Raw genomic sequence first — 17,500 nt, forward strand, 5'->3', positions numbered from 1 at the left:
TCTGATTACCTTCAATGGTGTCTGTTTGTTGCAACCACCAGGTACAAAAACTAACTTGTTTTTATTTGACTATTTTTCTGTCCTGTGTTTATTATCTTCCTGCATCTCCTCTCAATCCTAAAGAAAAACTGCTACCTGGGTTCATATATATTCACCTCATGAGTTACCTTTGAACTGCAGTTCTAAAAGATCTACCAACCACAAATATAGCGGAGTGCGCGCCGGCTGCACCAGTGAAGAGAAATCACCGGACAAAACAGGTGATGCGCCCCGATCCACAGCAGCGAAACGCATCAGGCACAAATAAAAGACAGAAAACATAAAAGGAAATGAGCCGACATGAACGATCGCGTGTTAAATTTGTTTTTGAGGTGGCGACACCTAATTTGATAATGTTACTGTGGCCGTGCTCAGGACGCAGATGTCTGGAGCGCGTCAACAATCAGAGCTTTGCATGCGCAAGCTGGTTAAGATTAGGATGTGGGTGGGGGGGAAGGTTAAATTGCAAGAAGGTCACAATTCGGTCAAATGTCCATTTTACGGCGGGCGTCAGATACCGACGCTCTGGCACAGCGCGTCGCCTCCAAACGCGCAGGGGCTCGTCACCTGCAGTCTTTTCCGAGAACTGCATCTTGTCGGTCATTATCACGTGACAGCGACTAGTCGATGAAAGGCATAAGAAGTCACTACAGAGCAGTGAAGTCGACTAGTTGATACAACCTCTAGTTCAGACTGATTATTAAATCTCATTAGGACCTCCATCATATTTCCGTTTCACTCTAACCTGTCCCATAAATTCAAAACTTCCTAAAAATCCAATTTTGTAAAGTTTATTTTGCCACTTTTGCTAAACTTCTCTGTCACCTTCCTTTTAAGCTAGTTGTGGGTTCAAATATCAGCGACACCAAAACCTTTACAGGGCTTCACTTTTGTTTTTACTAAAATTTTCTTATGTTTAGAACAAAATGAGATAATTCCTAACATAACTAGGACAGGAACCAGCTGAATATTTAGTGTTTTTACTTGTTTAAACTCTAACGGACTGACAACACGATCCTTCTGTCAATTGTTCCTCCGAGGTTAAAGATCAGCATCAAGTGAAAGGTAATCAGCAGCAGGGTAGTTCTTTTAAAGCCTGTAACAATGATTTTGTGCTACGTCCGATCCCACCTGAGCAATAGAGTAGTCAGAGGAGTTGGTGGCCTGCATGCCCTCGTTGCCGCTGATTCCCACTCCAACGTGAGCCGTCTGGATCATCCCCACATCATTGGCCCCGTCGCCAATGGCCAGGGTTATGGCTTTCACATGTTTCTTCACCATGTCCACGATCTCTGACTTCTGCAGTGGAGACACTCTGCAGGAGAACAGACAGAGTTATTATTAAACATGCGGCTTTCTGATGAGGGAGGAAATGAAAGGCTTCATATCATTTATCAATCAGCTATCGGGACAAAAGGAGATGATCAGAACTCCCCACCATGCTGCATCGCTCCGTTTATCGCTCTGCGGTGAATATTAGAGAACAATGATTCACTGTTCTGTAACCAGGGCTAGGTTTCCCTATTTCTGCTGCATGTGTGTGTGTTTACACGGATTTATGGATGGCTGCACGCATCAGAATGTGTGTGTGTGTTCAGGGAGCTTCCAGGGGTACTCCACCCTCTTGACCTGTATCACTGATATCCTTTCAATAACCGGTTCGGTCTCTTCACTGACAATGGAGGACCAAAGAAGGCTCGGTTACAGACGCCTCCCTGAAGTGTCAGCCTGCTTCTGCTGAGCTACCGGGGAGATTTTACCCATCTCACGAGCTTGTTTCCTGTTTAGCTTTAACACAGAGTGTCCTGCACCAGCACATGGTGCCAAAATCGCAAAAAACGCCAGAAATTATTAAAGGCAGAGCTTTGCACGTGGAATCTTGTTGCTCTTAAAGTCCTAATGTAATTTATTGTGAGATGATTTTAAGAGTTCTGATGATTTTAAGAGCAAATAGTCAGGGAGAAGTAAGAAAATGTTTTTTTTCCTGTGTAGAAAATAATTAAATAATTCTATTAATATTCTCAAAACTGTTGCATTAAGACACAAATCTTTTAAAATAGACCTCATGTAAGACTTTTCATTAATCAGTAATTAATAAATAAACACAACTAATCAGTAATATTGTGATTTTAGGAAGAAGTTGTTTAAGTACCGTCTGAAAGCAGCACACAGCGTGAATGAGGCTCGTCATTAAAAGAGGAGGCACGTGAGGAAACCGATCCGGGACTGGGATAAAACCTGGACTACAATGAGAGGTAAACTTCCCACAGCGAAGCAGTGGCAAATTTAGAAGCTTGTAGAGGATGAAACATTTCACAGATTTTAAAGAAAAAGTGGTAATTTTAAAGTTTACTCAGTTGCTTGTAATAAAATAAAAACAAACAAAAAAATACAATAAAATAAAATAAATTAAATACGTGATATCTCACCAAAACAAAGAGTTTACAATCACTGTAACCGAAAAGAGAAAGTTATGCTGAAGCCGAGGCTAACTGCCTATCCTACGTACAGCTCACCTTACAAATCCATCATAAGATCAAAGAAAAGACAAAAAGCAACAACAAAATAACACAAATTTTAACAAATTATTCATGTTTAATCATTCCCATGTTCATATTATTTTTTAGTTCTTAAATATGTTCTCTTCCAGTAATATTTATTTATTTACTTTTAAATACAACAAAGATCCACACAATTTCAGCTGATCACTGAGACTGTTCAAAAGTTTAACTTCCAAAAATGAAATCTGTATTTGACATTAGTTCCAACTTAACTTCTGAAAAATATTCACCCCTCATAAATTATATTTTTCTTCTCAAATCCTGAATGCATGAGGGGAGACTGTTAGTCTTAACTCAAAAAAATATTTCCAAAGACTCAGTGAATAAATTACTGGTTGGCCCACAATGGGGAGCTTTAATTATTATTCTTAAAAAAAATTTCTGAATCTTCACAATTGGATCATTATTAGTTCTACACGTATTATTTTATGTATTAAAGGTTCTTTATATATATCATGTTATTTTAAACCTTTATGAGCAAAGGTTGGCACAGTATAGGATTGTAACGTCCAGCAATGGTCAGTTTTAGGTACAGTTTGACCAGTCAACATCTATTCAACATCTGGTCAAACAGGAGACACAAGACTACATGTGTTCCCTTTAAATGAGCCTGCCTCCATCCCAGCTGGAACTCAGACCCTGCAGTTCTGGACACAGATAACGAATTGTCAACAATAACATTTTCTCCTCAAGGTCCCATCTTTGAGGTCATGCCTCCATATAAGGAACACTCCAGCTCGGATCAGTTGCTAAATCGTCGTCGTCTTAGTCTTCCTCCGCTTATCCGGGTCCAGGTCGCGGGGGCAGCATCTCAACTAGGGAGCTCCAGACCGTCCTCTCCCTGGCCTTCTCCACCAGCTCCTCCGGCAGGACCCCAAGGAGTTCCCGGACCAGATTGGAGATGTAACCTCTCCAACGTGTCCTGGGTCGACCCGGGGACCTCCTGCTGGCAGGACATGTCCGAAACACCTCCCCGGGGAGGCGTCCAGGAGGCATCCTGACCAGATGCCCAAACCACCTCAACTGACTCCTTTCGATCTGGAGGAGCAGCGGTTCTACTCAGAGTCCCTCCTGAATGTCTGAGCTCCTCACCCCATCTCTAAGGCTGAGCCCAGCCACCCTACAGAGGAAACTCATTTTGGCCGCTTGTATCCACAATCTTGTTCTTTTGGTCATTACCCAAAGCTCATGACCATAGGGGAGGATTGGGACGTAGATCGACCGGTAAATCAAGAACCTGGCTTTCTGGCTCAGCTCCCTCTTCACCACAACAGATCGGCTCAGCGTCCGCGTCACTGCAGACGCCGAACCAATCCGCCTGTCGATCTCCCGATCCCTCCTACCCTCACTCGTGAACAAGACTCAGAGATACTTAAACTCCTCCACTTGAGGTAGGACCTCTCTTCCGTCCCGGAGTTGGCAAGCCACCCTTTTCCAGTGGAGAACCATGGTCTCACATTTGGAGGTGCTGATCCTCATCCCAGCCCCTTCACACTCAGCTGCAAACCTGCCCAGCAAGAGCTGAAGGTCAGAGCTGGATGAAGCTAGGAGGACCACATCATCCCGCAAAACGCAGAGACGAGATTCTCCTGCCACCAAACTCGACACACTCCACACCATGGCTGCACTTAGAAATTCTGTCCATAAAGGTAACGAACAGAACCAGTGACAAAGGGCAGCCCTGGCGGAGTCCAACCCTCACCGGGAACAGGTTCGACTTACTACCGGCTATGCGGACCAAACTCACGCTCCTCTGGTAAAGGGACTGAATGGCCCTTAACAGAAAGCCACCCACCCCATACTCCTGGAACGTCCCCCACAGGGTGCCCCCGGGGACATGGTCATAAGCCTTCTCCAAATCCACAAAACACATGTGGATTGGTTGGACAAACTCCCATGCCCCCTCCATCACCCTTGCAAGGGTGTAGAGTTGGTCCACAGTTCCAAGGCCAGGACGAAAACCACATTGCTCCTACTCAATCTGAGACTCAAATATTGATCGGACCCTCCTCTCCAGTACCTTGGAGTAGACCTTTCCAGGGAGGCTGAGGAGTGCGATCCCTCTATAGCTGGAACACACCCTCAGGTCACTCTTCTTAAAGATGGGGACCACCACCCCGGTCTGCCACTCCACAGGAACTGCCCCTGATGACCGCGAAATGTTGCAGAGACGTGTCAACCACGACAGCCCTACAACATCCATAGCCTTGAGATACCCTGGACGAATGTCATCCGCCCCCGGGGCTCCGCCACTGTGTAGTGGTTTGACTACCTCAGCAACTTCTGCCCCCGAGATTAGACAGTCCATCCCCAGGTCTCCCGGCTCTGGTTCCTCCTCGGAATGCGCATAGGTGGGATTGAGGAGCTCCTCAAAGTATTCCTTCCACCGTCCGACTATAGCCCCAGTTGACGTCAGCAGCTCCCCATCCCCACTGTAAACAGTGTGAGCGAGTTGATGCCTTCCTCTCCTGAGGTGCCGGACTGTTTGCCAGAACCTCTTTGGAGCCGATCGATAGTCTTTCTCCATGGCCTCACCAAACTTCTCCCATGCCCGAGATTTTGCCTCGGCAACTGCCACTGCTGCACCCCACTTGGCTATCCGGTACCGGTCTGCTGCCTCCGGAAACCCACAGACCAGCTACGCCCTGTAGGCCTCCTTCTTCAGCCTGATGGCTCCCCGAACCTCTGGTGTCCACCAGCGGGTTGCCACCACGACTGGCACCGGCCACCTTGCAACCACAGCTAGCAACAGCCGCCTCAACAATTGCAGAGTGGAACAAGGCCCACTCGGAGTCAATGTCCCCCACTGCTCTCGGGGAGCGGACAAAGCTCTGCCGGAGGTGGGAGTAGAAGACCGTCTTGACAGGTTCTTCTGCCAGGCGTTCCCAGCAGACCCTCACTATGCGATTGGGTCTGCCAGGTCTACGCGGTATCTTCCCCTGCCATCTGATCCAACTCACCACTAGGTGGTGATCAGCTGACAGCTCCGCTCCTCTCTTCACTCGGGTGTCCAAAACATACGGCCCCAGGTCAGATGATACAACTCCAAAGTCTATCATCGACCTGCGACCTAGGCTGCTAAATCAAGAACTATTTCCTAAATCAATATGAACTTATAACCTAGATAATCATTAAATAAACATTTGTTTATTGCTACTTATAATAATTATATTATAATGAAATGCTTCATTAATCTGTGCTCAATGATTGAAGTGCGAAAGGAATGTTATGTCTACAATGATTACAATGTGTTTCAGCATGTTTATATGGCAAAGGTCATAACATTTGCACTCACACCATAACAAGTAAAGTTACGTTACCCAGTCAGAACATCCGGTATCAAAGAAGGTGTGTTCTGAGATTCTTGGTAACATTTCTCAAACCTGTCAGCCTTTGATTGGCTGTGCAAATCATAACATCAAAACCTTAAAACTTGATCACTCTGGGTAATTCGGCAGTTCTAGAGAAAGCTTCAGACCGGCCATCTTTAGCAAAACCCCTTTAACCATCAAAGATTTTGACACGTCATCAAAACCTTTTTGCACCTGCGAAGCTGATAAGCAACAGTTCCTGCAGAACAAAGCTGATATTGTTCAGGCTCCTTAAGAATCCACCATATGCGCGGTTCCAACTCTAAGACCGGTTTCATGGGGCTGCAGTTTCTTCTACGGACCTCGGCGCCTGGAAGTCCGAGGACTTCGACATTCCGGATCTATCACGAGGGTCTCCGAGAACGGGTAACGTTGACATGACAGATAGCATCTGATGTGCTTTGATAACAACCAACTTCATAGCTTAATGCAAATCAAATTTTATTACATCTAGAACTCAGCTTTCCTAGCTAAGGTAGTTCTGACTAACACCGCATTGACACGTAGGTTTATACATCACACTTAGTTCCATCCACTCACAGTAAATGTTAGTTAACTTGTCACATTTTAATTGATTGAAAAATAAATTCTTACGTTTAAAAACCTAACTTTTCTGAATCAAAACGAAGTGTGTACAATTACTTAAAGAAAAAATCCTAGATCTTCTGATAAATACAATAAAGACCAAGCAAGGTTGACATTTTATATTTAAATAGAGTATCACAACTTATTGGTCATAAGTGGAGGTAATATATATCTTGGGCTCTTAAAGCACTCAATTTACCAAACACTGCATGATTAAATATTACAAATGGCACAATCGAGATGTTATTCATCTTAAATACAAGTTCTTTTTTTCAGCCTGAATTTAAAACCAGAATTTAATTGGTTTGTTTCAGTGAAGCTCCGCTCACGCCTGGGTCGACAAAACGCACCTACAACAGTATTTTAGGTGAGCCCGCTGTTGTGTTGGCCTTGATAGCCCAGAGGTTAAAGGGACTGCCTTTCATCTTGTTCTGTCATGTCCTGACACCGCTTTGGCTCCTGGTGGCATCAGCAGTGATTTATTTAGCCAGCTGGAGCAGATTTAAATTTTTTTATATTTTAGTTTAATTATTTTCTGCTAAATACTTTGTGGCTCTAAAGATTTCTGAATTTGGTCATTTCAAAGCAGCATTTTAGTTGATTTACTCTGCTCACCTCCCATGGACTCACACAGGCTACATAAATAAAATAACTTAAAAAAAAGATAGATTAGTCCTTACTTTTTAAACAGTTTACCAATAAAGGGTTGAAAACACAATACTGGCAAGTGTAGCTAAAAAAGGAAAAAAAAGTTACTGCCACATGTCAGCCCAGCACTCCAACCACTGGACTACCAAGTCTGTGACATGAAACCAGTCGCCTAAGCCACATATCCCGTGCTGGCCAGAGGAGACAAGTTTCAGACCAGGAGAGGAGCAGGGCCTGATGACGAGATTAGTTTCCGCTGACGCTTTACTAGATTTTCAAAGTAAAACTCTAAATTTGCAGCTGAAATGCTGAAGTGCAGCCAAAACAGGTTTGGTTGTTTTTTTCTCCAAATTATGGTCACTTTAAGTAGAAACTCTGCCATAATCACCATCAGATTAACTTAAAACCAAAGATGAAATGTTAATAATAAATGTTTTTGACTCTCAAAGTGACACACGAGTGACGGTTTAGGATCCTAAAGTGCTGCTGTTCCATAAAAATTTCCAAGAAAGAACAAGTTATGTTCCAGGGACGATTCAAACTCCTGGAAAACAGCATCGACAGTAAATCCCCTGTCTTTCCGTCAGCGCCGTGGTAACGAGATTACAAAACGAGATAATGAGCAGCTGCGTGAGGCATCACATGGAACATAAGGTGGTTTTATGAGAAAATTCAATTATGAGTACACAAATAACAATCTCACCCTTGAAATTCAGCTTCCATTTTGGTGTTTACTGTAAAAAAAACTCATATTAGCTGTATGAATGCTATACTAACACAGGATCCCAGGCTATTTCTCTGGAGCCATTAAAGGAAGGATGGGATCAACCTCTGCTCCGTGTGTTTCCTGTTTCTGCATCTGAGAAGTGTGTGTGGTGTGTGTGTGTGTGTGTGTGTGTGTGTGTGTGTGTGTGTGTGTGTGTGTGTGTGCTTTAGCTCCTGTGTCTTTTGGCCTCTGACCACAAATCTCTCCTGATCTCTGCCTCGCCTCTAAACGCCGCCAACAGACTCTGGGATGGAGAAAAGTGGAGCTCTGAAGATGAAAGACTCCCAGAGCTCCTCAACGGTGGAACCGAGCAGAAAATAAGCAGCCGCCAAACTCTCCTATAAACAAATGCACAGTGAAGCCAGGAACCCATGCGTACAATCACACTCGACCCAACAACCCCCTGAGACACACACACTAGCACGCACACACTCATCAGTGAAGGTGAGAAACATTGTAATCTCTGGCTATTCTTCATTTTTAAGTAACTGGGTGTAAAAACCTGCTTATTAAAGCAATCTCCCAGAACACTGGTTCTTATGGGATGATGACAGGGAAAGATTACTGAACAACATTTACTGCATTAGATCTTATCTGATCTTTGTTTGCTGTTTGATATTTAGTTTGGTTCCTCATCATCAGACCACCAGCAGTTAGTCAAACAGGAGTCTGAGCAGCTCCACAGTTCGGCTTAATGAATCTAAATGCTTCTGCAGGCATAAGTAGTAGTTTTGTGTTGAGGCGTCACAACTAAAAAGGGACCGAGAGCGACAAAATCCCAGATTTAAGCAAATAAACTATCGCAGACATCATTATTTTAGAAATTTAATACAGGTTTTTAAAAAATGTCATAGATAAGGTAACTGGAATCAAACAAACTCAACAATTTTTCAAGTTCACAAACGTGTCGTTTACTCATTAACATTAGGCTCTATTCGGTCATTTGGTAACTTAGTAATCTAGACAAACTGTAGCACTAGCAAAGAGCCACGCCCCATCATTCTGATTGGCCCGGCTAAAGCCTAGTTTATGCTTCTGCGTCGGTACGGAGAAATGCAACGCCATTACAAATTCTTGCGAGGGCTCTCCAGCAGGCTCGCAAAGACGGACGGAGTCGAGCCCATTTTTCTAAATGCCCGTCCAACGAGACGGAAAATGCAAGCTTGTGATTGGTCAAGATGCCGCTGTCGTCGACAGCCCCACCATTGCCTCCTCAAAAACAAAGAAAGCTGAAGATATCTAGCGGCAGACACGGAGCAACTTGAAGAATACCTTGCGAAAAGCGTTTTATTTGTGGACAGAAACGACAGTAAACGTGGGTTTAGAGGTGGCGAGCGCATGAGGAGGTGGAGGAGAATGAGGGACAGATTTTATCAGTGTTAAAATGTCTCTGAAATACAAAAACACAATATAAACACAATAGTAAATGCACCATCTTGGACCGGATATATGACAGGATACCACAGAACAGTGCTACGCCCTCTGTTGTCCTGAAGGGGAATTGCTTTGCAACCCTTTCCTGGAGACGTAGAAGTCAGAGAGTAAAATGTCTGTCAGTGTGTGTGCGTCTCTCCCTTGTGGAGCTGATGCAGATGCATAAACTAGGCATACGTTTAGGCCACACAGCGCAATGGTGGGAGGGCTTAGTACCATTATGGCAAATGACTGTTGAGCTGTGACAGTGCCAAGCAGAAAATATGGCAGTGGCTTGGGAACAGCACTTGCTTGAAATGGCTTTGCCCTCAACTTTGGTTGAATTAAGACTTGGGCTCCTCTTCTGAAGCATGTGCAGATGGTGGCACTTCTTTTTCTTTTAAACTGCCCCATTGACTGATTTATTGTCTATGAATGTGTCACGTTGTTCGTTGCTCTGATTGGTCCTGTTTGATTCTGATTCAAGACTGGTCACCATCTATGGGTCATGGCCATAATAAATACACGGCCTGGTAGAAAAAAACACATTATTAAAAACTGGTCTGATGAGTCCTGATGGACCCTGTTCCAGAGTGATGGTGCATCAGGGTAATAAGAGAGGCAGATGAAGTGAAGCACCCATCATGCCTAGCGCCTACTGTACAAGCCTGTGGGGGCAGTGCTATGATCTGGGGTCGCTGGAGTTGGTCAGGTCTAGGTTCAGTAACAGGATGTGCTCCAAGAATGAGGTCAGCTGACTACCTGAATATACTGAAAGACCAGGTTATTCCATCTTCCCTGATGGCACGGCCATATTCTAAGATGACAATACCAGGATTCATCGGGCTCAGATAATGAATGACTGGTTCAGGGAGTATGGGACATCACTTTCACACATTGATTGGCCACCACAGAGTCCAGACCTTAACCCCATTGAGAATCATTGGGATGTGCTGGAGAAGGCTATGTGCAGCGGTGAATACCATCATTAGTGCAAGATCTTGGTGAAACATTAATGCAACACTGGACGGAAATAAACCTGGTGACATTGCAGAAGCTTATCGAAACAATGCTACTGACAATGTGTGCTGTAATGAAAGCTAAAGGTGGCCCAATGAAATATTAGAGTGTGACCTTTAGTTTGGTGGCGACATTTTTTTAGCCCGGCAGAGTGAGAGTGAGTGAGTGAGTGAGTGAGTGAGTGAGTGAGTGAGTGACACTTAAAATATAATTATAATCAGATTTATTTTATTGTAGGTGTAAAATATATAAAGTCTGCTTGATATTTTTATTCTTAGTCAAAAATCATAAGACTCGTACAAAACTTGGAAACTAAAATTGGTTCCAAAAACTACAACTGGTGCATCTGTAGTTACATTCTGCATAAACACAAGCACCTACACACAGGCCAGTTGTTCCGTCATTAATATCCCTGTTTTCCTGACATCATCCTTATTGTTAGTGAATATATTATCAATGATTGTTGCAGTCCGAGATGTAATTCTAGTTGGCTTGTTTATCAGGGAAATAAACCTACACTATACAGTGAATCTGCAAAATCCTTAGTTATCTGTCCAGCCTCATGCTCTAAATTAATATTAAAGTCCCCACATAGAAATAATGTTTTGTATTTAATGTGATCAACTATTTCAATAATTTTTTCATTAAATGTCCCAATACATGATCCTGGTGCTCTATAAATACAACTAATTAAAGTATTTTTAGCAGCTTCATTGCAGATTTCTACTGTTACAATTTCCATAACATTATCTTCCATCATTGCCATTTCCTTAACTAGTTTACATTTTAGATCTGATTTAATGTACAGGGCAACCCCACCACCTCTTTTATTTTTCTATTTACAAAATAAAGTTCATACCCTTCCATTTGTACTTTATCCATCACATCATCTTTGAGCCAAGTCTCTGTTATAGCAATCACACTAAATTTGTTTTTGAATTTATTTAAATAATCTTTGATAATTAATAACTTAGGAAATAAGCTCCTACTATTAATGTGGATAAGTGACATTGTGTCCTTAGTCATTCTCCCACAGTTCAATTGTTCTTCTCCAATATAATCACAACTTATGTTTAATTCATATAAGTTTCCATTTATTTTATTATCAATATCATATATTTTATCATCTGTATCCATTTCAGTTGAGTGATTTTTGCCAGTTTGACTCAAGACCAATATCAAACAGAGTTATCCATGTTGTTTTTACAGTATCCAAAATAAGTTTGGAAGCATAAATTCTGATGAACTTAACCACAGTTTGTAAACTTGTTTTATATGCACAATTATCACTTGTATTTTTCTAGTTCTGTTAGTTCCTTAATGATGAGAATCTTTGCCTGCTCTGGAGACCCATTCAGTTTAATGAATACCTTACAGTTTGAAGTCCATATTGACTGTATTTTCTTTTGCTTTCTCAGAAGTCTCGCTTGCCTTGCAATGTCTGCATTTTTCTTGATTAGGTGTTCATTTATATGTACATTGGTTCCCTTCAGCTTCCTTCCTTGTTTAAGCAGTTCTTTCTTGTGTTTTCTCTTCATAAATCTGATAAGGATTGCAGGTTTCTGATTTTTATTTTTATGTAGAAGAGGATGACATCCCTCTATGTTCCAAAGCCAAGATCAGAAGGAAAACATGGTCTTTAAATTTTAATGCTTGAAATAAGTCATGTGTGCAAGCAAACAGAGGATGAAGAGAGATGCATGAAGAAAAGATAGAGGAGAGGAAGCTGGAGGCTGTTTGCAAGGCCTGTGAGACCCGAGTCCGGATATGGCTGGGATACGCAAGACAAACTTGGTTACGTCCCTCCTGGCTACACAAAAACACACACAAGTACACAAACGTGAGTGGAAACTCTTTTGTTAAACATTCAACGGGTTTTGACTGGAACAAGATTAAAAAGCACAAGCAGTGAGCCTTGACCCACTTTGAATCAGCGACTGAGTCTGCATGAGAGGTAGAGGAGTCAAGCAGCAGTTAGTTTCATTAATATGCTCCTGCGGGGTAACCAGGACACAGTTTTACCATCCTCACTTCGCTTTCTCTCGTTAACATGCACACAACAAAGACAGACTCACTCTGTATGCGGTGCCCTTCGCCCGCTATTTGTTTAAGTGTGTGCATTTTTGCCTTTATAGGTTACATGAGTTGTTAATGGGCTTGTTTTCTTAAAAAAACATGTTGGGGAAATACAAACCCAAAGTATTCACACAAGCTTTCCCACACTGATGCTTGATTTAGGTAAGAATGCATTTTTAATGGATCGCCACAGTTTTAAAATGCAGCCACGTTCCACATGATGAGATTATCAGATGCATCCCAGGAAGATCAGAAGATCAGTTTATTTTAAAGTATGCCCAACCCAGCTAAAAGCTTTCTTTACGAATGTGGAGGATGACGGATTCATTCTTACCGACAGCAGATTACAGCTTTGCAGGACAATGCTAAGTCGAGGAAGGCCTGGCGGAGCTCGAAGGACAGGGCGTATTTCAGCGTTTGGCCGTCGATGATCAGAGCGAGATCGTTTTCTTTTCTCAGGGAATCGCCGAGGGTTGAACAGTGAGCTGTGAGCGTGGCACGAGTTGCCTGCAAGAAAACAAAAGCACAGGGGGAAAAAAGGAGAGAATTTCAATTTCAAACAAAAGGAATGTGATTTTAAGCCATCTTAAGAGCGGTTAATTTACAATTAGAAATTGTTCTTTGAGCATCTTTATAACATATTGATCTCTGTTGGGGCTCAAAATGGCCCAGGAGACATGATAAACGGCCAAACTCAACCCCATAATAAAGTCCTACAATGGAAAGGCTGATGGGTGTCGGGCTGGTTGTAGGTTTGGTGGCAAATGAGAAAAGACCACAAGCTGCGGATCCATCAGGCATTCGTTCACAGTCTGGAAATTCTAGAACACCCTGCAGCATGATTGGTGCTCCAACATGCTTCTTTGTTTATTTCCTCTCATCCAACTAAGACGTTAGCAGGAGCTTGGGGTAGCGTTGTTCTACAGTCAGTATTACTGCACCCAAACACTTATTTAGTCGACGTTAAAGCTGCTATAGCAGATCAACACGTCAAGGAACACTCACACCTCCCCTCATGTATCTTCCCTGAGAACCGGGAACCTGCATTACCAGATGAAACGAGACAGCGCTAAACACCAGTCACGATTTTCTAGGTCTGAACATCTTTAGTTGTCCGTGACTCAAATGGTGATTTTCTTTTTGGGACTCTGGTAGTTTGTCCTAGAGCTGAAATAGTAGCAGCCAGAGGTTTCTCCTTCTGATATTGAGCGGAGAACCTCTCACACCAGTGGTGTTCTGTTGCCAAATACGTGAGTGTGTAATCAATACAGGACCCAGGGAAGTGCAGCAGTTTGGCAAGACCGATGACCAGATGGTCCCATGGTTGCTTTCGTCCAAGCCATGTTACTGGCAGAGGTTTTTAGACAAAAATATATATACTCCACAATATATTTATAGCTATACTATGTTAGAACATTAAGAAAAAACATGTTTTAAGCTAGCTTGTTTACCAAATTTGCTATTGAAGCTTTAAAGTAAGTTTGGACATGCAGACTTAAGGTGGTGTGCCTAAACTTGTGACCAGCTTTTCTCTGAACAACCAGGTTTTTCGTGGCCAATGCATCATTACTAATTTACATAGGAAAGCAGGTTGGAGATGGTGCAAATTTTTTGGTATGCTCTAGTAGTCACCCCAAGCTGCCTATAGAGCTCCGGACCCCACGTGACTCTCAGTTAGTGGACGCCATTTTGGCATGCAAAAAAGGTAAACAAACACGGATGTAACCATGAACATGAACGGGATCCGCTTGGATTTTACTTCGTCGGAGTTTACTTCACACTTTAAAACCGAAGAAATCGTTTTATATAGTCAGAAATTAAATAGACTAAACATCTCCGACCCTTACCGTGCCCCTGGGATACTTTTTAAAAATGCCAGAATCTGTTGGAGCGGACATCTTATCGGCACAACACCGGACCTGACCGGGGAACCCCTTGGGATTTACCCGGAGGAGCTGGCTCCGGCGGCTGGGGAGAGGGAAGTCACGCTACTGCCCCTGCAACCCGACTCCGGATACGCGGATGAAAATGGATGGATGGATGGACAAATAACAGATTTACACGTAAGTAGTCTCGGTGAGACAGATAATAGCAATCCAAAGTGCTTTTTATGTGTGATCTGACAAATGATCAACCATTGCTTAAAAATTAAATACAGCTTAGCCGGTTAAGTGCTATGATCATAAAACACGTAAACAGCAGCATGCAGAACTCACGAGGCAACGTTTTACGTGATGGTTACTTGTTGCTATGAGTAAGACAGAAAAAGCCACGCCAAAATAAGTTTAGGAAGCCCACTAAGAATCATAATAAAAGCATTTCAAATAAATACCATACACAGTTGAGGAAACGTTGGTTTAAGTACCTGATATGAATCGGTCGCTGCATAAGTGAAAACCTTTACTCTCTGGATCTCACAGTTTCATTTTCGCCCGGTCACTAGCACGTTTTATTATAATGATCCAACGTTTGCGGCGCTCTGGATCTTGGGGAATCCTGTAGATGGCTCATTCCTTATGTCGTCCGCGTCTGTTCTGCATCCTGGGGCACAACAGGAATCTACCATATTTCCCGTTTGATTGAGTTTTCTAACAACAAATAGTCCAGCTGCCGGCTTCTGCATGCCAATATGGCGCCGTTTCAATTTGAACTGTTGCATGCCGGGAGAAGTGACGTCAACCCCCGGAGCTCTATACTCGACAAGAACAAGGTAAATGTGGCTTTAAACTCTAGGATACTAGGTTAGTGACTGATGTGGCAGTGGATGTTTACACCAATCACATTTTCTGGTTTTGGTGGGGATTTTGTTGCATCACAAAGTGGTGAAAATTTAAATCACACACATCAAAACACAAGTGGTGAAAGGTCAACACTACCGACAGCAAATGGAAGGCATACGTTCATGGTTGCACGGTCGGCTTTAATCTGGGGGAAACGATTTGCTTGTGTGTACCCCCAAACGATTAGGGCTGCCAATATAAAGTCCACAGTTGCTAGTCTAGACCAGTGTTTCCCAACCCTGGTCCTCAGGGACCACCGTCCTGCATGTTTTCCATGTTGCCCTTTTAAACACCAGTGTTTCCCTGCTGCCACACACCTGACTTAAATGAATGAGCGATTAACCAGTATCTGCAGCACTTGATGTCCTCCTGAGGAGTCAATGCAAGTCAGGTGTGCTGAAGCAGAGACATTGAAAACATGTAGGACCGTGGTCCCTGAGGACCATGGTTGGGAAACACTGCTCTAGACATCATCTGATGCTGGGATGTCCTTGGGGGGAGAAGGGGGGTTAAATCTCAAATCTTCCCTGAATGTGCTGAATTGGAAAAAAAAAGAAAGTACAAACAGACAACAGGAAGGAGAAAAGAAAGATGAATGTGGTGAATGACTGTTGTGGATGGGCTAAATGTATCATGCAAAGCGTGAAAGTGCGCGCGTGCGTGCGCGCGTGCGTGTGTGTGTGTGTGTGTAAATGCCAGCCCGCCTGCAGGGCCATTTTGATGGAGCTCTTGATAATAGAGGAACAGGGATTAATAGAGAAAACAAACATCCAGCGGGGATATAATGAATTCCATGTGGAGAAGCAGACACGCTACAAGCTAACCACCACCCTGCTTCTCCCCCCACAAACACACACACACACACACACCTGAATTCATTTTGTTATTACACTGACCAAAGTTCTTATTTACCTTAGGTCTCATTTAAATCTTTAGGACTCTGAAGCATTAGCTGATTAAAGAGAAACTGAGATTAAAAAAAGGGGCAAATTCGGGTCAAAATGACTCAAAAATGCAGCAAGAATTTCTTTTTCTAGGACAAACTTGTCAGCAAGCGACCACAAATTTGATTTAGTCTGTGGTTTCATGAATGCATCATAGCAAATTGGCAAGTTTGAACTAGCAATAATCAGCAAGGAATGCCATTAGTTATTTGAAATCTTTCAGCAAAAGGTCAATTAAAAAAATGAAGCACGTTCTTGCAAAATTGTTCTACTTTTAGACACAATTTAGTGTTTTGAGGAGTGGAACCAACCATCCTAGGCTAGAATCTGGTGTAAATAAGTCACTTTTATTATTAATCACTAATGTTATTGTTAATGTTGCAGAATCCTGGAGAGTTTTACCTAAAAGGTTCAAAGTTTTGCTGTTTTGGAAAAATGCAAAAGTTTAATTCGGTTATTAAACTGTTGTATATTTTTACATAAATAGGAATCATCTAAAAACAGACATATCAGAGCTTTAGAATAATAGAAAACTAAAAAAGTTCTAAAATTAAAAAGCAGTTAGCACTTTTAATGGTTTAATGCAACATTTGTTAAAAACTGCATCAACAAGCAGCTCTGTCACTCTACCAGTTCTCTTTGTTTCATGTGGAATAAATCATGTTATCATTATAAACACAGCAACAATGCGAAATGAGATCCCCTAAAAGTAACGGTTTGCACTAACATGGACCCGTAAACACGCAGCCAGTATTTATACCGGACCAAATAATTAGACAGGACCACACTGGGTTATTGGCATCCATCTGACCAGCGGCCCACACAGAGCTGACCCATCTGTGTGCACATATCAGAGCCAAAAGGACACAAGGCAGTAAACGCACGCGCTCACGTGCACACACACTTCTATGGAACACTATCGTATGAATAAAGCAGCTGCTCTTCTTCTTGCCAAATAGCCATGCGCACATGCATACCCTTTGTGTCCCAGCACTTCCCAAAAATTCCTTGCTCTTTTGTTTTCTCAGCCTGAGGCTTTGTTTTGCTTAGTATTCCGGAATTTCTGTTTGCACCCCCCCAAAAAAAAACAAAAAACAGGGACAAAAGGAGAACAAAACATAATTAAAGGATTGAAGTCGACTACAGGTTGTCAGAATTCTGAAACTCACACAGTATGGATGTGCTTTGCGTAAGTGTGTGTGTGTGTGTGTGTGTGTGTGTGTGTGTGTGTGTGTGTGTGTGTGTGTGTGTGTGTGTACTGTAAATGTGGTGCATGTACTCATTTTCATTCATTTTT

The 17,500-nt window shown here is 42.7% G+C and overlaps 1 protein-coding gene across 6 annotated transcripts in view; it reads right to left on the reverse strand.

The window, feature by feature from the left end:
* The window catches only part of atp8a2 (ATPase phospholipid transporting 8A2), a 64,114-nt gene that overhangs the window by 13,925 nt on the left and 32,689 nt on the right, over positions 1 to 17,500 (reverse strand). For all 6 annotated transcript variants that reach the window (XM_054751183.2, XM_054751181.2, XM_070553368.1 and 3 more), the window contains 2 exons: positions 12,814 to 12,986; positions 1,171 to 1,354 (listed from right to left, as the gene is read on the reverse strand). In XM_054751183.2, the coding sequence (XP_054607158.2) occupies positions 1,171 to 1,354; positions 12,814 to 12,986 (357 nt within the window). The remainder of the gene's footprint in view (positions 1 to 1,170; positions 1,355 to 12,813; positions 12,987 to 17,500) is intronic.

This window comes from Nothobranchius furzeri, chromosome 7 (assembly GCF_043380555.1).
Source record: "Nothobranchius furzeri strain GRZ-AD chromosome 7, NfurGRZ-RIMD1, whole genome shotgun sequence".
In the NCBI taxonomy this organism is placed as follows: Eukaryota; Metazoa; Chordata; class Actinopteri; order Cyprinodontiformes; family Nothobranchiidae; genus Nothobranchius; species Nothobranchius furzeri.